Here is a 25,001-nt window from a genome sequence, read left to right on the forward strand (position 1 = left end):
GCCATACTAACAAGTTTGATATTTGTCCTTAGATAGTTGAGTCCTTGTAAAATAGCGCTATTTGTGTATTTGTTAGTTTACTGAATTGACATTGTACTATCGATCTTGTTGTTTCTTTTTTTCATTCCACAATATGCTTTTTAGTTATGTTTGTAGATGTGTAAAGATGGTTTATTGCTTCTGACAGCTACATAGTATTCTGTAGTAAGCATGTATCACATTTTACTTTTTTTTCCCCTAAGAATGGTCACCCGTGTTACTTCTAACTCCCTGCTACTGCAAACCTCTATGTGTAATTCTTACCAGCTCTACCTCTAAAGTATTGTCTTGAGTTTGTTGGTTTGTCATCTCTACTGCGAAACTTTAGTTCAAGTTCAAGGTTAAATTTTCGTCATTTCTTACCCATACTGTTGCAACAAACTGCTAACTCTTCTCTTTTCATTCACTCATCCTCTGTGTGTCATTTTTCATACAGCATCCGAGTGGCCTTTCTAAACCATAAATCTAAGGCAGGTCTCACACAGTTGGTTGGAAAGGGGATGTCTGAGAGATTCTGGAGGACAGTTTGAGAACTGCTACTCTACCACACTTTGAGCCACCTAGAAGATACTGTGTTGGTGCTCAGTAATGTTTGTTAACTACATAAGTGACTAGTCTTAGATTTCGAAATTTGGATCTAGCTGTATACCAGATTTCTGGCCAGTGTAACTCAGATAAGATAGCACCCTTCCTTTAGCTATGAAATCTAAGTATCATGTTGCTTAAGTAAGACAGGGTGCCCTGACATCAAGGTTTAGGGCCGAGGCTAAGGGAAAAGGAAGATGGATCAGACTAGAGCCTACAAACTTCTTTTTCTTCTTTATTCTCAGGGGTACTATTTGGTTACTCTCCCTCTGCCAGAGAAATAGAGAAGCCTGGATATACCTTTCTATAGATCAGGGGATCTTCTGAAGGGTCATCCAACACCCTGTTACTTTTACTACTTTCTTTTCTTTGATGAATTTAGGAAAGAATACCTATTTTGGCTATAAAGTGATCATTTATGGAGAGTGCTTATTCTTTCTGATTACAGCAAAGTATAACAATTTTATGTATTGTATCAGGTCAACTATTTTAATTGTTAGAAAATTACAATCTAAATTGTTTTTATTATCAGGCTTTTTAGTTTTTTTGCACAGGTAACCAACTTGGTTATCGTCTTAGGATATAATATAATTAATAGGAACTTTATCCCAGACCCTCCTTTGTGGTATTTCTCTTTGTGTCATGTTAGTAGCAGGACGCAATGCTCCATAAAGGATAATAGTTTCCAGTACACTATCCCTCACGATGACTCCTTAAGTGGCTCATCATCTGCTTCTTCATGTGAACCTGTGAGTGATTTTCCAGCATCTTTCCGAAAATCTACCTACTGGATGAAGATGAGAAGGATCAAGTCAGCTGCTGCTTCCCATGTAGAAGGTATCAGTATTATTATCTTATTCTATCTTATTCCAAAGACAGAGAACTCTCTACTTATATTTTGAGGTGGTGGTTTAGTTGCTAAATCATGTCTGACTCTTTATGACCCTATGGATTGTAAACCAGGCTCCTCTGTCCATGGGATTTCCCAGGCAAGAATATTGGAGTGGGTTGCCGTTTCTTTCTGCAGTATTTCGAGGTAGCTATTGTAAATGACTTAAAGTATTAAGTACCACATATGTGTTTCTTATTAGTGATTGATTTTTTTTTTTTTGGCTGTGCTATGCAGCTTTTGGGATCTTATTTCCCCAACACGGGATTAAACCCAGGACCCAGCAGTGAAAGCACTGAGTCCTAACCACTGGACAGCCAGGGAACTCCCTTGAAATTTTTTAAGGTGTTAGGCTGTCACATACTATTAGTTTCATGAGCTGTTCCTCTGTTTAACTGAGTGAAAGTCTGCAGATCTTATTTCTCTAGGCTATACTGGTATCACCTTTCCTTTTCATATGAATTGAACTTTTTTTCCATTGTTCTAGTGTGATCCTCTGTTGAAGGTTTTAGGGGCTGGTGGTAAAAGGGCTATTCTAAGTAGAATTTTCTTAGTGGTTATAGTCTGAAGGTTCTTAGGAGCCCTTTTCTTGGACAGTTAGCCTCAAATCAGGATCAAACAAATCATACTGCCTAAAGGACCTTATTATTCACAAGGAACAATTAATCACTTGAAATGGAGAACAGTACAGAAGGAAAAGGGGAGGTTGAGTCAATTAATGGAAAGTTAAATCAACTTCCCTAAATAACTTATCAACACTTCTTGAGGCCTCGCTCGCTGATGATCTTTTTCCTTTCATGATCTTGTGATAGATGATATAGAGGCAGGCCCAGATATTCACATATAAACCATACTAAGATTTTGTTTTGTTTTCTTGTGTTATTTCAGGGTCAGGTGGAGTGTCAACCAAAGGAAAAAGGAAACCCAGGCAGGAAGAAGATGAAGACTATCGAGAATTTCCTCAGAAGAAGCATAAGCTTTATGGTAAGGGAGTAACTGTGCTAATTCTTTTTCCTTGGGTGCCTAGATTTTGTTCTTTGAAGGTGAAAGGAACCTTAGGTTTTGGCCCTTACGCACTTTTAAGCCCTTTGAATTTTTTTGGCAAGGAATGGCCTCCAACCTGCCTTATTTTTTACCCTTTTCTTCTCTCTTGACTTAAGGGAGTCAGTTGGTTGAGGGAGTGGGGCACAGCGTGTTGAGGAGGGAAGAGATTTTGGTGGTAGCGTAGGATCAGCAGAGGTGATGTGTCAGGCTTCAAGTTTCTGTTTTGCGTCAGGGAGGAAGCAGCGGCCTAAAGCTCAGCCTAATCCCAAAGCCCAGACTCGCCGTATTCGGAAGGAACCACCAGCTTATGCAGCAGGTATGCTTTCGGAAGCTTTGTGAGATCTAGTTCTCTCATTCTGTCTTTTTTGTTGTTGCTGTTGGTAAAGGAATGATGTACCAAAGCATTTCTTTAGGAGGCACTTATTAAGGATATAGGTTTGAAGATAAGTTATGTTTGTTCAAGTTTTGGCTTTTCGTTAATTCTTTGACCTGCCTCTTAATTTCTGCAAACTTCAGTTTCCTTGTCTCTAAATAGGAATAATAAAGCAGTCAGAATTGTTGTGAAAATTAAATGGGATAAAAACATTCACCAATCTCTGGCACATACGAACACTTAGCAAACTGGTTGTTACATATCTCAGTTACATATCCCATTCTTACATACTGCTATGAAAAATGTTACTCATTGTCACTTATAGGTCAGTAAAACTGGGGAAAAAAATTATTGTCCTTTCCTGTAAGCCACTGGGCTTGGGAGTGGTTCTTGGATGGTTTTTGTCATGGGAATTGAGTAGGAGTTTCAGAAACTCTTCACTGTCTGAAAAAAATTATTTCTAGAAGTTATATACAGCAAGAGTCTTTCCCCCAGGAAGTGAAAAAGCCGGTTTATGATACTTTCCTAAAGTCTGAGATTGTGCGTTTTGTTTCTGGAGAATACCGCAAATTGTAAGTGTTCCTTTCTCTCCTTTGTAGGCAGTTTAGAGGAGCAGTGGTACTTAGAAATTGTGGATAAAGGCAGTGTCTCCTGTCCTACCTGCCAGGCAGTGGGGAGAAAGACCATAGAGGGCTTAAAGAAACACATGGAAAACTGCAAACAGGTTAGATAATTTGTGGCCTTTCGTAACTCTTATGAATTTTTACCCAAACTTGAAACCTCCGGCACTGCGTTGGATATGCTGATTATTGTGGAGAAGAGGCAGCATTGTGTCATAAGAGTCTGACAGACTTTGGTTTGAATCGTCATTCAGCAGCTTATTTGTTGGGTCATTTAGCTTTTCATTTGTGGACCTCAATTTTCACATATAAAGTAGCAATTATTACTACCTGTGTAACCCATGAGGATAAAAAAGAAATACTTTATGCTAAGTGCCTGTCCCATTTCTTGACAAATACTGGCACTCAGTAAATGGTAGTTCTTATTATTTTAAAAATGCGTAGCCTTTACCTTTTTGCCCTTGAGGACATGAAAGTGAATTTGGGGGACTTTGAGTTTCGTTATTATTGTATAATTTAGGAAATGAAGATACAGATGAGAGCATTTGCATAGGACTTTGTGACATTCTGTTTCTTTGTTGAACAGTTTGGCACTGAGCAGCATTTTTCCCTTGTAGGAAATGTTTACTTGTCATCATTGTGGGAAACAGCTTCGTTCACTAGCAGGGATGAAGTATCACGTCATGGCAAATCATAATAGCTTGGTAAGAGTGTCTTCTGTCCTTGGTGAACATGTGATATTTGGATGTCTTTACTTGGATGAGTGTAGATACCTCAGTGGAGATGGCTAAAGCTCTAGGATTTCATAGGGGTGAAAGGAAGAAGAGATCATTTTGATAGAAGAGTTACACACAGTGAAAGGTGGATATGGAAGTATTTGAGGTATTTGTGTGTTTAGGTTAGCCCAAAGGTTCATATCCTGGGAGGTAGAGGCTTTGAACTCTTAGTTCCTTTACATTCACTTCACTGTTTATGAGAAGATAAAGAAAGCCAGGAGTCAGATAACTTAAATTTCGTGATCATCAGCTTAGGTTTTAGTCCAGTCCTTGATTCTCCTCATGGAATTTTTTTCTGTGAATCATTTTTCTGTTTGTTTCTCTGTTTTCTAGCCCATTTTAAAGGCTGGAGATGAAATAGATGAGCCAAGTGAGAGGGAACGTCTCCGAACAGTTCTCAAGAGACTGGGAAAGCTGAGATGCATGCGTGAGGTAAGAGCCCAAAGACAGTAACTCCATCTGCCTGGATCCTCAGGTCAATGTCTTTCTGTTACTTGCTCCCATGTCTCCTCCTCCCTTACAGACCTGGTTTTGTGTCATTTTCCAGCATCAGAGTGACTTCTGATTTTCAAGGTCTCCCGAACTCATTAACAGTTCTTTATTTTCTTTCTCATCTCCAGAAATGTGTGCTTCTCCCTTTTCCCTTTGTTTGAAGGAGTTTCTTTGTCATCCTTTCTTTTGTGTGATAAAGAGGATCGTAGTAACCTCATGTGAGGAACTTTGATATTGCTGGGTATTTGGTATTGGGATGGAGTTCGATCATAGATCAAGGAGGAAGCTCTGACACAGAGGAGGTATACAGTTCTAGTTTGTTGAATGCTTACTAAATTGGTTGAATTTCCTGCTTGGTGTTAGAAAGGATAGCAGTTGGGCCAGGGAAAAGGAAGGGTAGTGACAATGGGAAAGGTTGGAGAGGGTCTAGTAATATCAGAGGGTCTAGTTGTGTGATTTGGCTCTTTAGAAATTAGAGGTCATATCAAAATATGTAAGATTAAAATATAGGCCTTTCTCCTGTGTTCAGAGTTGCTCTAGTAGCTTCACCAGCATCATGGGATATCTGTACCATGTGAGAAAATGTGGCAAAGGGGCTGCTGAGCTGGAGAAGATGACCCTGAAATGTCACCACTGTGGAAAACCGTATAGATCAAAGGCTGGACTTGCGTATCACCTGAGGTCAGAGCATGGTCCTGTGAGTACTGATTACTTTCCAGATCCTATTCAGGGGTCTCTTCTGTGGTGACTGCTTTGCTGCTCCATCTTCCGTACATCCTTGGTTCCTCATTTGTAGTTCCTTTTATTCTGAATGTTTTTGTTTTCTTTTTCCTTGTTTCTTGTGCTCTTCTTTCTGCTGTTTGATCACTAATTAGGTTAGAGAAATCAAAGTTTATTGTATAGTCTGGATCGAAGTAAACTTAATACTATATTTTTAAATCACAAGGCATTCTCTCTTAGCTAGAAATTTTATGGGACTCTATCCAGCTGGTTTGGTCCCTCTATTCCAGTTTTCTTGTCCTGACTTTTTCTTTTCCTCATTACATTTCTAGGCTCCCCCACCTCATGTTTCTTTTTAGCACTAAGTTTCAAGGTATAGTTTAGATATGGTCATTAATATTCACCCTTTTTAGTGTACATTATAAGAATTTTGAGAAAAACATATATAACTACTACCACAATCAAGATATAGAACAATTTAATCATTCCCCCCCAGATTCTTTTGTGTCCCTTTGTAGTGAGTTGTTCTTCCCACTCCCAGCTGGCTGACCACTGATATATTTCATGTCCTTACAGTTTTGCCTTTTTTGGAATGTTGTATAAATGAAGTTGTACAGTATGTACCTTTTTGAGTCTGACTTCTTCCACTAAGCATAATACATTTGAAACTTGTCCATGTCTTACATATATCATTTGTTTCTGTCTAGGATTCCATTCTGTCTAGGATGTTTCACAAGTTGTTTATCCATTCACCAGTTGAAGAGCATGTGCGTTGTTTCTAGTTTTTGGCAGTTAGGAATAAGCTGCTGTAAATATTTACATAAAGGTTTTTGTATGAAAATAAGTTTTAATTTCTCTTGGGTAAATAAGTGCTTAGGAATGGGATTGCTAGGTCATATGATAAATGTATGTTTACCTTTATAAGAAACGGCCAAACTTTTCCAAAGCAGCTGAGCCATTTTGTCACCAGCAGCGTATGAGAATTTTAGTTGCTTTGCATGTTTCTCAACTCTTGGCTATTGTCAGGTTCATTTTTGAAATCCATTCTAATAGGTATGTAGTGGTATTTTACTGCTGTTTTAAATTTGCACTTCCCTAATGACTAGCGGCAGAAAGTGAAGAGAAACTCAAAAGCCTCTTGATGAAAGTGAAAGAGGAGAGTGAAAAGGTTGGCTTGAAGCTCAACATTCAGAAAACAAAGATCATGGCATCTGGGCCCATCACTTCATGGGAAATAGATGGGAAAACAGTGGAAACCGTGTCAGACTTTATTTTTTGGGGCTCCAAAATCACTGTGGATACTGATTGCAGCCAGGAAATTAAAAGACGCTTACTCCTTGGTAGGAACCAAGGAGTTATGACCAACCTAGATAGTATATTAAAAAGCAGAGACATTACTTTGCCAACAAAGGTCAGTCTAGTCAAGGCTATGGTTTTTCCTGTGGTCATGTATGGATGTGAGAGTTGGACTGTGAAGAAGGCTGATTGCCAAAGAATTGATGCTTTTGAACTGTGGTGCTGGAGAAGACTCTTGAGAGTCCCTTGGACTGCAAGGAGATCCAACCAGTCCATTCTAAAGGAGATCAATCCTGGGTGTTCATTGGAAGGACTGATGCTAAAGCTGAAACTCCAGTACTTTGGCCACCTCATGCGACGAGTTGACTCACTGGAAGAGACTCTGATGCTGGGAAGGATTGGGGGCAGGAGAAGAAGGGGACGGCAGAGAATGAGATGGCTGGATGGCATCACCAACTCGATGGACATGAGTTTGAGTGAACTCCGGGATTTGGTGATGGACAGGGAGGCCTGGCATGCTGTGATTCATGGGGTCACAAAGAGTCAGACATGACTGAGCGACTGAACTGAACTGAATGACTAGTGATGTTGACTGTCTTTTCATGTGCTTATTGGCAATGTCAGTCTTTAGTGAAATTTCTTCTTTAGTGAAGAGTCTGTTGAAATCCTTTGTTCATTTTATTGTTGGAGTATTTGTTGTTTTACTAATAAGTTTTAGGGCTTCCATGGTGGCTCAGAAGGTAAAGAATCCTTTGATCCCTGCATTGGAAAGATCCCCTAGAGGAGAGGACATGGCAACCCACTCCAGTATTCTTGCCTGGCTTCCCTGATAGCTCAGTTGGTAAAGAATCCACCTGCTATACAGGCAACCCCAGTTCGATTCCTGGGTCAGGAAGATCTGCTGGAGAAGGGATAAGCTACCCACTCCAGTATTCTGGCCTGGAGAATTCCATGGACTGTATAGTCTATGGGGTCACAAAGAGTCGGACACAGTTGAGCAACTTTCACTTTCATTAAGTTTTAAATATATTTTGAATTTTTTTTTATATATTCTGGATACAAATCTTTAAGCAGATACATGTTTTACAGATATTTTCTTCTGGTCTTAGTTTGTCTTTGCATTTTTTATAGTGTTTTTCAAAGGGCAGAATTCTTAATTTTCGTAAAGTTCAGTTTGTCTTTTTCTCCCTTCATGGATAATGCTTTTGTTGTTATAGCTAAGATATCTTTGCTCAGTATGATGTATAATTTTCTTTTGCTGCATTAAAACAATCATCATAAATTTAATGGCTCAAACAACATAAGTGTATTATCTCATAGTTTATTAGGCCAGAAGTCCAGGCTCAGCTGGTTCCCTTGCGTAGAACCTCATCAGACTGGACTCAAAGTGTTAGTAGGACTGTTCCTTTATGGAGGCTTGAGGGGCAGATCTGTTTGCAGGCTCATTAAGCTCAATCAAGAATTCAGTTCCATGCAGGTATAGGACCTTATTTCTTTGCTTGATGGGAGATGTGCTCAGCTTCTGAAGGCCACCTGCAACCTTTGGCTCATGGAACCATTCATGTTTGAGTCAGCAACAGTATTGAGTCTCTCTCACCTTGGGAATCTTTCCTGTCTCTTTTTTTCTGTTAAACCTGTCTTACTTAAAGTCAGCTGACTGTGGACACGAATTAGATTTACCTTAAAATTAAACCTAGATTAATGTTTGATTGATTAACTGATGACAGCAGCCTAATGAAGTGGACACATCAGAACCCATCATGCCCAGGATCATAAGAATGTTCTCCCTAGGTTTTTCCTAGAATTTTTATACTTTTTATGGTTTATAGCTAGGGCTATGATGCATGTTTATTTCTTTCTATATGGGTATGTCTTGACTTATAACCACTTGTTACAACACAACAGATTTTATCCTGCTAAGAAGCTTTTTTATCAGTAAAATGTGTAGTAAGATGGTGGAGCTTGATACTAGTGGTTACGAAGCTAGATTTTTAGGGCAGGAAGGACAGCCTTTAATCACTGGCTCTAATGGAAACCATTTCTCAGGCCTGTGTTTTACTATGTCTTATTCTTGCAGATATCCTTCTTTCCAGAGTCAGGACAGCCAGAGTGCTTGAAGGACATGAGCTTGGAGTCAAAGAGTGGAGGCCGAGTTCAAAGGCGTTCTGCCAAGATAGCTGTATACCACCTACAGGAACTGGCCTCTGCTGAACTGGCCAAGGAGTGGCCTAAGAGAAAGGTGCTTCAGGATCTGGTACCTGATGATCGGAAGGTGAGGCAGAAACTTGTATTAATTTTGAACTGTTACATCTAAAATTGTGCTTACTACATGCAGAAAGGTAAACACATTAGAGTAATTACATGACAAACAGTATTTTGCTCCTTTATCTTCAGAGATGGAGTACATATAATCCAGCTTCAGTGTTTGAATTCATGTAGGTCCTAGAGTGACAGTCTTTTTCAGAAGTTCTTTAAGGAGCTCTCTTAATTTTAGACTACTTCCAAGGGAACGTGAATTCCCAGATTTTTGTTTGGTCTTTGCCCAGTGTGTTTTTACTTGGTTAGTTCATAGGTAGTAGTTTAATATTTAGTTTAGGTAAGAACTCCTCTTATTTGTTTCAGTTTGTTTTTATAGCAGTAGACCTCCTCTTCCTACCTACTTTCTTTTCCCAAATAAAAGCTTACGCAAAACACCATTTTATATACTATAAATGGAGTTGCACTGACTGGGGATAGTGAGTCCAAAAATGAAAGGAAAAAAAATCTTAAAAGCAGCAAAACAACTGGATATGTACAAGAGAACTCCCACAGGACTATCAGTTGACTTTTTAGCAGAAACTTTGCAGGCCAGAAGGGGGTGACATAATATATTTAAAACCGTGAAAAAACCTACAACCAAGTACCCTACCCAGCAAGGCTGTCATTCAGATTTGAAGGAAAGAGAAAAGATTTTACAAGACAAGTAAAAGCTACAGGAATTTTACTAAATCAGCTTTGTAAGAAATGTTAAAGGGACTTAGGGATATAGAAAACAAAAAGATGTAGAATATGTCTAAAACGTTTGATGGGGGTAGAATAAAATGCAGGGTTGTTAGAATGTCTTCAAACTCAAGAGAACAGCAAGTATATATTTATATGTGGCTTGCTGTTGGGTTTCCTCTGGTGGCTCAGATGATAAAGAATCTGCCTGAAGTGCAGGAAAGACCTGGGCTTGATTTCTGGGTTGGGAATAGCCCCTGGAGAACAGAATGGCTACACACTCCAGTATTCTTTCCTGGAGAATTCCATGAACAGAGGATCCTGGCTTGCAATAGTCCATGGGGTCCTAAGAGTCAGACACGACTGAGCAGCTAACACTTTCACTTCCAAGGGCTGCTGTATGTAAACCTCTTGGTAACCACAAACCAAAAATTTGCAATAGATAAACATGAAAAAAGAGAAAGGAATCCAAAACTGTCACTAAATATAGTCATCAAATCACAAGGGAAGAGAACAAAAGAAGAAAAAAGAACAAAGAAGAATAGATAACGGGAGAACAGTTAACTAAACACCGTAAGAACTATCTGTCAATAATTACTTTAGATGTAAATGGACTAAATATTCCAATCAAAAGACAAAGTGACTGAATGGATATGAAAATAAGATCTGTATATATGCTGTCTAGGAGAGATTCATTTCAGATCTGACTGACTGAAAGTAAGGGGATGAAAAAAGATATTCCATGCAAATGGAAACAGAGAGTTGTTCAATACTTATATCAGACAAAATAGAACTTAAAGAAACAAAAGTACGTGACATAATGATAAAGGAATCAATCCAACAAGAAGGCATAACAATAACAAATATATATTCACTCAAGGTGCTCATGCTCAGTTGTATCTGACTGTTTGCAACCCTTTGGACTGTAGCCCACCATGCTCCTCTGTCCATGGGATTTTCCGGGCAGGAATACTAGATTGGATTGCCATTTCCTCCTTCAGGGGATCTTCCTGATCCAGGGATCAAACCCACGTCTCCTGCATTGCAGGCAGATTCTTTATCTGCTAAGCCATCGGGGAAACCTGTTAAATACATGAAACGTAAAAATACTGTGTATTCTGTTGCTTTTGGATGGAATATATATATTTAATATATAAAGTCCCTGTGGTATAATGTGTCATTTAAGGTGAGTTTTCCTTATTGATTTTCTGTCTGGATGATCTGTCTGTTGATGTAAATGGGGTGTTAAGATCCCATGCTGATATTGTGTTACTGTCAGTTTCTCCATTTTTGTTTGTTAAATACATAAAGCAAATATTAACAACCAGGTCTGTACTCTGATTTATCAAAGGTTCTTTAGTTTACCTTCCTTACTTCCCCCATTACCTCTACAGACTTGGTTCTGTCTTTCTATCTCAGAGAATCAGCTTCCTTTCAGATACTTTCATTTTTCAAATAGAAGGTATTCTTTACTCACCAGAAATCCAACTGTTAACCAACGGTGAACTTTGTAAGAACTGTCACTGCAGATGTTAAAACTTTTTTCTGGAAACTAGTTAACAGGACTTCTCTGGTGGTCCAGTGGTTAAACTCTGTGCTCCCAATACAGGGGAGTTGAGTTTGATCCCTAGTTGGGAAAATAAGATCCCACATGGCTCAAAGCACGATCAAAAGAAAAAGTCACTGGAAACTAGTTACAGTTGTAAGAAGAGACCAGCTGGTGTCAAAACGTGTGAAAGAAAGTGCTGGGAATAAATCTAAATTTGTAGTATAAGGAAATAATAGGTGTTCTCTTCTCTGAGTCTTCTCACATTCTTTCAGGTTGAACCTTAATTTTTTAGTGTTAGAATCTTTTGAATATCAGAAATGAACATGATTTCATTGAAGAAAAATGATAAATGCAGATAAGCAGGAATAAAATAAAAATCACTCAGAATTCTAGCACCCAGAGAATACTGCTGTTAGCATTTTGATTTCTATCTTTTGACCTATATACATGTATTTCTATTAAATATATAATATATATATTTCTTGAGTATAATGTATACATATATAGAGAGAGGACATATCTGTATTGCTTTCTCTTTTGTAACAAATATTTTTACTGTGTAATACTCTGTCACTAGCTTTTTTATTTTCAACTTTAGATGAAATGTTACATCTGAAAGTCTCCTGTCTTCTGTTAAAAGTCAAACTGTTTTAAGACAAAACTGTAGGCAATGTTTTGAAACATACATAATATGTTTCAGGAACTTAAAATGATCTTACATGTTTTTTGTGTATGAAAATATACTTCTGTAACTCCAGAATTACATGACCTGAAGAGTTCACATAATTCTCTTACTTACGGGATATTTTGGTTGAAAGTTAAGTTCCTCCAATAAAATGTTTTCTGTCTTATAGTTAAAATATACTCGCCCTGGGCTGCCGACCTTCAGCCAAGAAGTACTACACAAATGGAAGTCAGATATCAAGAAGTATCATCGCATTCAGTGTCCTAACCAGGTGGTTCTTTCTCATTCATCTAGTCATTAAATGTTGATCAAGTATCTGCTGTTGTTTCAGTTATTTATTCCTTTGTGACAAAGCACGTGAATCTTAAAGAGTTAAAACATTGATTATTTTATTAGCAGGTCTGTAAATCACCAGTTCTATCCACACTCAGAGGGCAGTTGTATTAATACATGGCATCAGCTGGAATCATTTATGGGTTGCTTTTAGCTGGAAGTTCTGAGTGTTGAATGGCTTCTAAGCAGCCACTTTAGCTGGGATATTGGCTGCCCATATGGCCTCTCTATCTTGCATTGTAGTTGGGTTACCAGCAGGATACATGGTGACTGAATTCTCAAGAAGAATATTCCAAGAACATAAAGCAAAAGCTCAAATCTCTTAGGCCTAGCTTCAGAATTTGTTCAGCATCATTTTCAAAGCATGCTGTTTGTCAAAGGAATCACAGTTTCAAAGGGAGGGTGTATGACTCATTTCCTGATTGGAAAAGTGGCATAGAATTTCCTGCCATCATTAATCAACTGCAATTGTATATGCAGTGCTTTGGGGAGGAGTAGATGTATGAGAGATATTTATACTAGAGAAAGTTGATTTTTGCAAAACCTGAGCATACAATTTTTTGTGTTTTTCTAAGTATCAGAAAAGCACCAGGGAAGAGAATGTTTTAAGCTTTATTAAGCAGCTTGCTTCGGAGAAGGCAATAGCAAGCCACTCCAGTACTCTTTCCTAGAAAATCCCATGGATGGAGCAGCCTGGTAGGCTGCAGTCCATGGGGTCGCTGGGGGTTGGACACGATTGAGCGGCTTCACTTTCACTTTTCACTTTCACACATTGGAGAAGGAAATGGCAACCCACTCCAGTGTTCTTGCCTGGAGAATCCCACGGACGGGGGAGCCTGGCGGGCTTCCGTCTATGGGGTCACACAGAGTCGGACACGACTGAAGTGACTTAGCAGCAGCAGCAGCAAGCAACTTGCTTATCTCTTTTTCTTCTACCTCTTCTTGTTCTCTGGCTTGCATATGTTTCTGTGTGGTTGTGGTGCAATTTATTTGACCTCTTCCTCCTGAGGGTAGAGTGGGTTAATGTGAATGGCCAGATTGCTAAGAAAATGATGCTATTTGGTGTCATCTTCACATGCTTTCTTCTTCTCTTTTACAGGGTTGTGAGGCTGTCTACAGTAGTGTATCTGGTCTTAAAGCTCACCTGGGCTCTTGTACATTGGTTTGTAACATTCTGAACTATTTATCTGAACATGACCTCTAAAATAGTCTGACATGGAAGAGAATTCAGATTCGGTGAACAGCTAGTTATCCTGTTGTCTGTTATCTTCAAAGACGGGTTTAGTTTTTTTGTGTGTCCCAGAAATTCTTAGTCTGTTACTAGGTGGGATACCAGGGCATGCCAAAGATGCAGAATAGCCCAAAATAGCCATAAGTCATATCAATGAAAAAATTTGGAGAAAAATACATAGTTCTCAGTACCTATCAGGGATTTAACTTTTTCCACCTGAGCCTATGCTACACTGGGCCTGTCCTGCTTTACTGGGCCTTCAGCTTCCTAGAATCACTTAACATGTTTTTATCTAAATGGGTGAAGATCTCCAGAGCCATCTGAACTATACTGTCTTCTGGGGATGGGAGATGGGATCCCTGGATGTCAGGTTCACAGCCATTCACCTCACTGAATCTTTTCCATGTTGACTGAGGGGCCCTATAGCCCATCAGCCCTGGGATTGCTGCCACTTTCCGTTCCTGTTCAGCAGTATCTGCTCACGCAAGATGAATACCATGGAAACCTGAAGCTTCAGGAGGGGAGAGAAGTCTTAAGTCAACAAGGGAGTGGTAGGCTCCCAAACCAGACCTGTGCAGGAATGCTTAGGGGTTTGTCATCTTGATCCTGGTTTGAGTCATTCAGCTAGGTCTTATGGAGGGTGCTCTTCTAATTCTGGATTCCCAAGGCATTCTTTATAGCAGTGGATTGATTCTAGTGCGAAGAATTACATGTTGGTCCCTCATTGAACTTAAAGAGTTTGATCATTTAGGGGGAGAAACCTGGGAGGAAGTGGAAGACATAGGGAAAATAGAAGAATGCGACATGTTACATAATAAAATCGGGGAACTTCAGATTGTGGTGGGGGCTTAGTGGGGTCAGTGTTTGGTATAGAATTGCATTAGAGTAGATGTATTATGGTGATATTATACCCAAATGAGTTTTCCTAAATATGTTGCTGTTCTTCACTTCGCTGAAGTCATATTTTCTCTTTTCATCTCTAATAGTCCCTACCCATTGCCCAGGTAGCACATGTGGCTTGTTGGAAGGGTAGTATTAACTATTTAACACGTAATAGTGTACTTTAACTTTTACCTAGCATGTTGTCTTCGCTGTATTTTGAGGAAGGGAGGGTCTCTGCTGGCACTAACTTGCTTATCTGCTGAATTAGCAGTTTACTTGTGCTGTAACCATTATTTGTAGGTGTGACAGGATAGGCTTAAAGTGCTGGGTGGTGATTTGAGTTCAAACAATAAATTGTATTTTTTCAATATTGTAAATATATGTATGTGTATATATATATATGTGTGTGTGTATACACACACACACACTTAGATACATAGATACGTACATTACTGTACATGCATTACTGTAATTACTGTACATTGCGTACACTACTGTAATTACTGTACATACGTTACTGTTTGTTCCTAAATTGACCAGTCATGCTTTTTTTCTTTCTTGAAAATAGGGAACGTTTGTGGCTGGAAAATACAAGTGTCTTCTCTGTCAGAAAGAATTTGTGTCAGAGAGTGGTGTCAAGTATCACATCAACTCTGTCCACGCTGAGGTGAGGTTCCTTCTTTCTCACAACTTCATAATCTTGTGGACCCCATGACTGTGCCACAAGGGCATGTGGATTTTGTGCCTCTTACTGTGGGCTGGGACTGTCAAGAAAAACTAAAGGGTCTACTGGACTCATTAGAGTTAAAAGACTTCTGTAAATCAGATGTAGACTTGTATTTTTCTATGAAAGCATTTGGGCTTCCTTGGTAGCTCAGCTGGTTAGATTCCTGGGTCAGGAAGATCTCCTGGATAAGGGAATGGCAACCCACTCCAGTATTTTGGGGCTTCCTTGGTGGCTCAGACAGTAAAGTATCTGCCTGCAGTGTGGGAGACCTGGGTTTGATCCCTGGGTTGGAAAGATCCCTTGGAGAGGGGAATGGCTACTGACCTCCAGTATTCTAGCCTGGAAAATTTCATGGACAGAGGAGCCTGGCATGCTACAGTCCATGGGGTCACAAAGAGTCGGACATGACTGAGTGACTTTCACTCACTCATGAAAGCATTTGAAATAACTGTGGCTGTGAGCATCTGTGATTCTTCTAATTAACTTGTGTGCACGGGCTCAGTCGTGTCTGACTCTGTTGTGAACTCATGGAGTGAGGCCCACCAGGTTCCTCTGTCCATGGGATTTCCCAGGCAAGAATACTGGAGTGGGTTGCCATTTCCTTCTCCAGCGGATCTATCCAACACAGGGATTGAACCCACGTCTCCTGTGTCTCCTGCTTTACCACTGAGCCACCTGGGAAGCCCTCTGATTACCTGAAGTCTAGTTAAACTAGGCATTTGACAACCAGGCTGCATTTGTACCTTTGGAATTCTTGTTTCACAGCAATGTCTATACTCCTGTTTTCTGGTATTCCAACATCTTTGAGCAACCCGTTTTGAATATTGTTGAAATACTGCATAGAAACAATGTAAAAGATGTTATTGAGAGAACTGAGGTAATTTGAATACTAACTGTACTACAAAGTGATAGTAATGAGTCAATGTTAATATTCCGAAATGTGATAACTGTATTGTAGTTATGCAGGGAATGCCCTTGTTCTTAGATAGATATGTGATGTTCTTAGGAATAAAGTATGTTGGTAACTAAACTGAAGATGGTTCAGAGGAAGGAAGAAAGGAAGTTGGAGGGAGGGAAGGAAGGGAAGAGAGATTAACAGTGGTCAGTCTAGGTGTTCATTGAACTATTGTAGCTTTTGTGGAAAGTCTGTAAATTTTCAAAATTAAAATGTTAAAAGTTGAAAATGCTTTAAGTTCAGTAGGTCAAGAGTTTTCTCCTGGGGAAAGTTTTTAGGAGTCTAGATGAACAGAGATTTTGTTTACTATAGAATAAATCCCTTATTGCAAAAGCTCAAGAAGTGGAGTGTTCATTCTCTTGGCATATTTTACTGAAAAAGCTATTGTTGCCTGCTGGGGAAAAGTAGCAAGCCCCTGTAGCAGTTCTCTGCCCTCAGATGTAATAGTTCTTAGCCATGTGGGCTTCATTTCAGTTCACTTCAGTTGCTCAGTTGTGTCCGACTCTTTGCAGCCCCATGGACCGCAGCACTCCAGGCCTCCCCATCCATCACCACCTCCCAGAGTCCACCCAAGCCCATGTCCATTGAGTTGGTGATGCCATCCAACCATCTCATCCTCTGTTGTCCCCTTCTCCTTCTGCCCTCAATCTTTCCCAGCATCAGGGTCTTTTCCAATGAGTCAGCTCTTCGCATCAGGTGGCCAAAGTATTGGAGTTTCAGCTTCAACATCAGTCCTTCCAATGAACACTAAAGGAGATCAGGACTGATCTCCTTTAGGATGGACTGGTTGGATCTCCTTTCAGTCCAAGGGACTCAAGAGTCTTCTCCAACACCAGAGTTCAAAAGCATCAATTCTTCTGTGCTCAGCTTTCTTTATAGTCCAACTCTCACATCCATACATGACCCCTGGAAAAACCATAGCCTTGACTAGACGGACCTTTGTTGAAAAGTAATGTCTGCTTTTTAATATGCTCTCTAGGTTGGTCATAACTTTTCTTCCAAGGAGTAAGGGTCTTTTAATTTCATGGCTGCAGTCACCATCTGCAGTGATTTTGGAGCCCAGAAAAATAAAGTCAGCCACTGTCACACTGTTTCCCCATCTATTTGCCATGAAGTGATGGGACCAGATGCCATGATCTTAGTTTTCAGAATGTTGAGCTTTAAACCAACTTTTTCACTCTCCTCATTCCCTTTCATCAAGAGACTCTTTAGTTCCTCTTCACTTTCTGCCATAAGGGTGGTGTCATCTGCATATCTGAGGCTATTGATATTTCTCCTGGCAGTCTTGATTCCAGCTTGTGCTTCCTCGAGCCCAGCATTTCTCATCATGTATTCTGCATATAAGTTAAATAAGCAGGATGACAATATACAGCCTTGACGTACTCCTTTTCCTATTTGGAACCAGTCTGTTGTTCCATGTCCAGTTCTAACTGTTGCTTCCTGACCTGCATACAGGTTTCTCAAGAGGCAGGTCAGGTGGTCTGGTATTCCCGTCTCTTTCAGAAATTTCCAGTTTATTGTGATCCACACAGTCAAAGGCTTTGGCATAGTCAGTAAAGCAGAAATAGGTGTTTTTCTGGACTTCAGTTAGTTTTTCTGGGCTTCAGTTAGTGAACCACAACCATCCATTGTGGTTCCTGTTGCTTTACCGGTTGAAGCTTTGGGAATCCCTTTCCACATCTGAGATTTCTTCAGGAAGGCCAGTCCTTATTTTCTTTTTTAATGATACTGTAACTTTGTATGCTACAGGAAGTGTTTGAAAGATAATTATCTCCTAACAAAATATGGTTTTGTGTAGTTCACTTGTTTCTTCAGTTTCTTCCTCAAAAGTTGGAACCAGCAAATTTCACTTAGTTTGGGACTTGCTCCCAAGCATTTGTTCAATGATTTATGATGGTATTTATGAACTCTGTACTGTGTTAAACATGTTTGCCTTGTTCCTACCATTTTGCCTCACTTTATTAGGTTACATTTTTTTAAATAGACATTCAGAAACATGTAAGTGGACAGAGTAGTGTAATGAACAGCTTTCACAGTCCTCTGTGTGGCCGATCTTGTGTCATTGATAATTGCATCCACTTTTCTTGTCCTTTTAAGGCTTATTCTAAAGCAAATTCCACATCACATATTAGCTGTCAATACTTCTTTCAACCTGTGTCTAGAAATATGAGGACTTTTAAAATTACATAACTGCAACCATCATCACACGTTAAAACTTAACAAAGGTTCCTTCATATCGTCATATATGTACTCATTATTTATACTTCCCTAACTGCCTCATCATTTTATTTCAGATTTGGTTTATTCCAATCAAGATCTAAAACCAGACTTCCCTGGTGGTCCAGTGGTTAAGACTGTGCTTCCACTGTAGGAGGAAAAAAAAGGAAGTAAATGAATGAATTAATTAAAATAGACAAATGCAATATATGGACCTTTGTTTTAGATTTTTTTTTTTTTGGCCTCACCACATGGCATGGGGAATCTTAGTTCTCCGAACAGGGAACCAGTGCCCCTTGCATTGTGAGTGCCAGGTCTTAACCACTGTACTGCTAGGGAAGTCCTTGTGTTTGTCTGTTTTAATCTAGAGTAGTGCTGTCTAATAGAAATATAATGTGAGCCACATGTGTAATCCAGATTTTTCTACTAACTTCATTTTTAAAAAGTATAAAGAAAACTGGTGAAATTGACTTTAATACTGTATTTTATTTATACACAATATATCTAAAATACTATCTTTTTAATGTAGTCAATACAAAATTATTAATGAGATACTTTACATTTTTTTTCACAGAAAGTCTTTGAAATTTACTGTGTGTTTTACATAGCATATCTCAATTTGGATTCAGCACATTTCAAAAGCTTATTAATGACACATGGCTAGTGACAATCTCATCAGGCAATGTAGGTGTTTCTTTTCCCCTATTATTTAAGAAACCAGGCTCTTGGTCACCTATGTTTACTCACATTCTGGACTTGGCTGTTTGCATTCCTATAGCAGTGATTCTCTATTCTGCTATTTCCTGTGAATTGGTAGTTAAAGCTAGAAGATTGAGCAGATTTCTTGATTTAGGTTGACATTTTGTTGATTTTATTTCTGTGTTTTGTTTTGGTTTTTTCTTTTGCAGGAATACTTCTTCATTGGGTTCCAGTTCCTCCAGCCCTTAATTTTTTAAACTGAGACTCAGAGAGGTTAAGTAGTTTTCTGATGGTCACATGGTTAGAAACAGAGCTGAGATTTATACTTAGGTGGTCTGGCTGCAAAATTAAAAATTGAAATAAAAATCTCCTATGGCCAAGTGCTTTATGTTTCATGAGGAGATCTTCAAAAGGAGAGGAATGGGTGGGATGATGCTAAGTAATCAGACTTTGTAGATCCCTTACAGTAGTACCTGAAGTCATGTCTTACACAAGAAATGCTTGTAATGACTGCTTTGTACTGAATTTCTCCAGTTTATAGGACACAGTTCTAAGCTCTAGTTTCATATCTGTTTCCTCCTTACTGTGTTCTGCCCTAATCCTACCTTAAAAAAATAGTCTTCCATACCGCTTCCTCGGGCACTATATTTTGACTGGATGGTGTTTCTGTTTTGCCTCTGTAGGATTGGTTTGTTGTCAATCCGACAACAACCAAAAGCTTTGAGAAGCTGATGAAGATAAAACAGAGACAGCAAGAAGAAGAGAAGCGGAGGCAGCAGCACAGGAGCCGACGGTCTCTAAGGCGGCGGCAGCAGCCTGGCATTGAGCTTCCTGAGACAGAGCCAAGTCTTAGAGTAGGGAAGGATCTGAGGAGGAATCATGAGGAACTGCTAGTGGCAACATCCCGTAAAGAACCAGAGCAGGAGCCAGTGCCAACACAGTTTCAGAAAGTCAAGTCCCCAAAGACGAATCATAAACGAGGAAAGAAATAGGCAGTCAGTGTGAAAACACTCTTGGGAGAGTGGATGGGAGGCTGTGGTCACAGGGACCTGTGTGGAGAGGCCTGAGAAACGGGGGCTGAGTGAGGAGAAATTTACTCTTTCAGCTCTTTGTGTAATGCTGTGACACTCTCAGCTCCTTCCTCCTGTGTAAATTTCACTGTTTTCCCTATTGATTCTTGTGAACCCTCTACCACCCCCACCCCCATCTCCTTTTTGGTAGATTTTCCTGCTATTCTCATTGGAGTCCCCCTGTTTTTCTCTCATCTTGCCCAAAGAGCTCCCCCTTAAGGTCCACTGTAGGCCCTCTTGCCCTGTACAGGACTAAGAAACCTGTTTGATTATCCTTTCCATACTGGGGTATAGAATGTTCTTGGAAGTGCCATTGATTTCGTAGTTACTCCATCATGTATCTTATACAATGATTCCAAACTAACTTTTTAAAACCATACTGATTGATGATTTTGTATTTGTGATATAACAAGCCTAGAACCTAGAACTGTTGTCACTCCTTTAATAAGGGTCCCCTGTCTGCTTGGGTGACAGAATTTATGGAGGCTGTTTGTTGTCTCATTATGGTTTTAGGATTGAAAGTGAGAAAATACTTAGAATAATAAAGCTAGACCCTCTGGACGCAGGTTTTCCTGGGAAATACTTCGTCCCAGGTGGCAGTAAGTAACTAGATGCACAGGCATGATATGCAGCCTTAGGAGGACTATGTCTCACATAAAATGACTGGAAAGAAGAAGGCAGCAGAAATAAATACCACCTCAAATCCACTTTCCTGCAGTTTATTTTGTTTCTGCAGTTTTAAGGATTGAGAAGTAATACCCTTTTGCCTCTGATATTTGACACAGAACCCTAATATTGCTGGTACTGCCATGAAGATTGGTAGCCAAGGTGCACATTCCTTCTCCCCTGGACTTGACCTGATGGTTAGTCTGCACTGTTAAGTCCTTGTATCTCTCTTTAGCCAAAGTCTGTCTGTCTGAATTTTCTGAGAATGTTGTTCTCTACCCTTTTTTAGATGTTGTGTTCTGTCCTCTTTATAACCTGAGACTTTGACACCAGGTGTAGATACTTATCTGGAGTTGGAAAGAAAAGTTCTTTTTCTGATACTCATGCCTAGCCGATAGTATCTGTTATGCGGTTTCTCCTTGAGGCTGGCTTTCCCTGGAGCATTGATTAGAGCAGCTCTGTTACTGTATTTCTGAATTCTCTTCCCCCTTTCCATAAATATTGGTCTTCTATATTCTTGCCAATTTTTGTGGCTTATGCCACATAAAAAGCCAGAGACCCTTAACCCTGATGTGAACCAAGACTGCCTTTTCAAAATCTAAAAGGCTGTTACCACTATTAACTGTTCTCTGTGCTCCTCCATATAGCCTTAAAATGTGGGCTTTTGTGAAGACCACTTTGAAACATAGGAGCATTGAAACCTCGTTGGGATACTGCCAGAACAGGTAGTTTTGAAACGAAGGACATGGTCTATCCACTTGACATGGTCATTGGCGGTTGCTCTCTTAAAGCCCTTTCCATTCACGAGGATTGTCAGGGAGGAAAATGGAGAAGCTCTGTTAATTTCTGGTGAGTAAGATTTGGGGAATGTTTGGCAATGGCAAGAAAAATAAATGACTGTGTTAGAATGATGTTTTCCATTGTTCATTGACTCCACTGTGCTACCTGTCTCCTTGCTGACACTATGTGTGAAGGGAGGGAAATGATGACTAGAGATGGGAATGAGTTTTGAAGAAGTTAACATACAATCATTGTCTCAGTAGTTGCTTAGGTCCAAAATTATGCTGGTTCAAATGAATCTACTCATGCCTTGCTTTATTGCTCTTCCCTTTACTGATTATGATTGAAGTATGTACAATTGTTTCTTTAGACATAATGGTATTGCACACTTTAAATCAACTACAATGTAGTGTAGTCTACATTGCATACCTTTTATATGCACTGTTCAGTTCAGTCGCTCAGTCGCGTCTGACTCTTTGTGACCCCATGAACCGCAACACGGCAGGCCTCCCCATCCATCACCAACTCCCAGACTCCACCCAAACCCATGTCCATTGAGTCGGTGATGCCATCCAACCATCTCATCCTCTGTCGTCCCCTTCTCCTGCCCTCAATCTTTCCCAGCATCACGGTCTTTTCCAGTGAGTCAGCTCTTCGCATCAGGTGGCCAAAGTATTGGAGTTTCAGCTTCAGCATCAGTCCTTCCAGTGAACACCCAGGACTGATCTCCTTTAGGATGGACTGGTTGGATCTCCGTGCAGTCCAAGGGACTCTCAAGAGTCTTCTCCAACACCAGAGTTCAAAAGCATCAATTCTGTGCTCAGCTTTCTTTATAGTCCAACTCTCACATCCATACATGACCACGGGAAAAACCATAGCCTTGACTAGACGGACCTTTGTTGGCAAAGTAATGTCTCTGCTTTTTAATATGCAGTCTAGGTTGGTCATAACTTTCCTTCCAAGGAGTAAGCGTCTTTTAATTTCATGGCTGCAGTCACCATCTGCAGTGATTTTGAAGCCCAGAAAAATAAAGTCAGCCACTGTTTGCACTGTTTCCCCATCTATTTGCCATGAAGGGATGGGTCCGGATGCCATGATCTTAGTTTTCTGAATGTTGAGCTTTAAGCCAACGTTTTCACTCTCCTCTTTCGCTTTCATCAAGAAGTTTTTTAGTTCTTCTTCACTTTCTGCCATAAGGATGGTATCATCTGCATATCTGAGGTTATTGATATTTCTCCCAGCAATCTTGATTTCAGCTTGTGCTTCCTCCAGCCCAGCGTTTCTCATGATGTACTTCTGCATATAAGTTAAATAAGCAGGGTGACAATATGCAGCCTTGACATACTCCTTTTCCTATTTGGAACCAGTCTGTTGTTCCATGTCCAGTTCTAACTGTTGCTTCCTGACCTGCATACAGGTTTTTCAAGAGGCAGGTCAGGTGGTCTGGTATTCCCATCTCAGAATTTCCCACAGTTTATTGCAGTCCACACAGTCAAAGGCTTTGGCATAGTCAAAGCAGAAATAGATGTTTTTCTGGGAATTTCTCGCTTTTTTGATATGCCCTGGTAAACTGGAAAATTCATGTGACTCGCTTTATTGTGAATTTCACCTTATTGCAGTAGTGTGCACCCAAACCCCCAATAACAGATGTGTGCCTGTAATTGGTTTGAGATTAAACTTGTCCAGTCTCATCCAGGGCCCTCACAGGGGATCCTTTTATTTTTGCTGTTTGAGCCAGGCATCTGAGCCAGGACACGCTAGAGAGGATTCTAATCATATTACTGAGTGTTTAAGTTTTTAAACCAAATTCATTAGAATAACATTTCCTGAAGTGGGACTGTATCAGGTCAAGCTAGATTTTGGAGCAGTGTGAACTCCCTGCATTTGGGAACAGACATTGGTACAATCAATTTATAAACAAATTGGCAAGATCTCTTAAAATTGAAGATCTGCCCTGCGACTCAGCACACCCTAGGGCTATATATAGTCCTCCTGCACAGGGGTTCCAGTAGACATCCACAAGAATGATACTCCAGTCTAAAAATAATGATACAGCAATCTTATTCCCAATTCATATTGGAAGCATCCTTGTACCAGATGACTGGCTGTCCAGCAAAATTGGACATGGTTGCAGAGCTGCAGGCTTACAGGACAAATGACTACACTTCCCAGGGCTCCACCCAATCTCCCTATAGTGATAGGCTAACCAGCTAACTTCACTCCAGTGGAGTGTGAGTAGAAATGTGTCAATTCTGTGCTAGAACTTTCAAGAGGGTAAGTGTACCTCCATGCTTACTTTCCCCTTCTGGTAGATGCGTATGATAAGGCATCGTTCGGGCATGGTGGAACACAACATGGAAGATGTTTGATTCCCTGAATCACCTCAAGAAAGACTATCTGCCCTTCAGGACGATCTCAGACTATTATATGGGCGAAAAATAAATGTTTTTTGAGACATGATACAGTCTTGGGTCTGTTTGTGAGCCTAGTCTCCTGTATAACCTATTTGTCCCCTCCCACTGAGTCATCTCTCCCCTATGCCTTCTGTTAGTTAACGCCCATGTTTGCCCTTCCATTCTGAACAGTCATCATCTCTTGCCTTTTCAAGAGCTTCCTAACTGGGTTCCTTCTTTTCACTGGCTTGGTATACTCCACATATAACTGTGCTGAGTTTTTTATACTATAAATCAGACTTCATTCACTTGCTTAAAGCCTAATGATTTCCCGGTGCACTTAGAATAAAATTCATCCCACTTTGTCCTACAAGGCCTCCTTGCTGTCACCATTAACCTTTTTAACCTCCTTGGTCTCTGCTCCACCCTTGTTCTGTCCAGTCCCCAACTATACTTAGCCACATAGACTTTTGTTCCTGAATCTTCCCAAATTCCTTCCCATCTTGGGGCCTTTGCATTCTCTGTTCCCACTATCTAGAATGTCTTTTTCCCCAATTGTACTGCACGCTTCATTTTATCATTTAAGTCTTAACCTAAATTTCACCTCTGAGGTCTTTTCTGTCTAACACACTTTCTGTAACATCACCCTCTTTGCTTTCCAGCATAGGAAAGCAGACAAAAAGTAGACTGAAATCTTAGTTGGCCAACCTACTGCTGGCTTGCTGTTTTGAATTCCCAAGGGCCTTTATCAGATGACCCACCCCTTAAAGTCTTCAAGTCCTCAGAGGCCTCACTGCCAAGAGAGAAAGCCAGAAGTACTACACCAGATCAGATCCATTATCTGCGATGAGAGGAATTCAAAATAAACAGACAGGGTGGAAATTATTCACTCCTGAATTAGATCATCAGGATAGCACTGGCAGGAGGGGGAATTAACAGAATAATAAGATTCTCCATCCATCCTACATTCCAACTTATTATCCTTAGTTATATATTTTCCT

The 25,001-nt window shown here is 40.0% G+C and overlaps 1 protein-coding gene across 2 annotated transcripts in view; it reads left to right on the forward strand.

Moving 5' to 3' along the window:
• ZNF512 (zinc finger protein 512) overlaps positions 1–21,738 on the forward strand; it is a 29,541-nt gene extending 7,803 nt beyond the window's left edge. Inside the window, exons 3-14 of one of the 2 annotated variants that reach the window (XM_055400064.2) lie at positions 1,274–1,461; positions 2,402–2,497; positions 2,790–2,873; positions 3,530–3,654; positions 4,168–4,254; positions 4,660–4,758; positions 5,348–5,515; positions 8,912–9,106; positions 12,217–12,318; positions 13,480–13,542; positions 15,062–15,160; positions 19,775–21,738. In XM_055400064.2, coding sequence (XP_055256039.1) covers positions 1,274–1,461; positions 2,402–2,497; positions 2,790–2,873; positions 3,530–3,654; positions 4,168–4,254; positions 4,660–4,758; positions 5,348–5,515; positions 8,912–9,106; positions 12,217–12,318; positions 13,480–13,542; positions 15,062–15,160; positions 19,775–20,083 — 1,615 coding nt within the window. In that variant the 3' untranslated portion in view covers positions 20,084–21,738. The remainder of the gene's footprint in view (positions 1–1,273; positions 1,462–2,401; positions 2,498–2,789; positions 2,874–3,529; positions 3,655–4,167; positions 4,255–4,659; positions 4,759–5,347; positions 5,516–8,911; positions 9,107–12,216; positions 12,319–13,479; positions 13,543–15,061; positions 15,161–19,774) is intronic. The other variant, XM_055400065.2, reaches the window with a different exon arrangement.
• Positions 21,739–25,001: the final 3,263 nt, after the last annotated feature.

The sequence above is a fragment of the Moschus berezovskii genome, chromosome 11 (assembly GCF_049115385.1).
Source record: "Moschus berezovskii isolate FMDL1 chromosome 11, NW_MosBer_1.0, whole genome shotgun sequence".
Taxonomy (NCBI): domain Eukaryota; kingdom Metazoa; phylum Chordata; class Mammalia; order Artiodactyla; family Moschidae; genus Moschus; species Moschus berezovskii.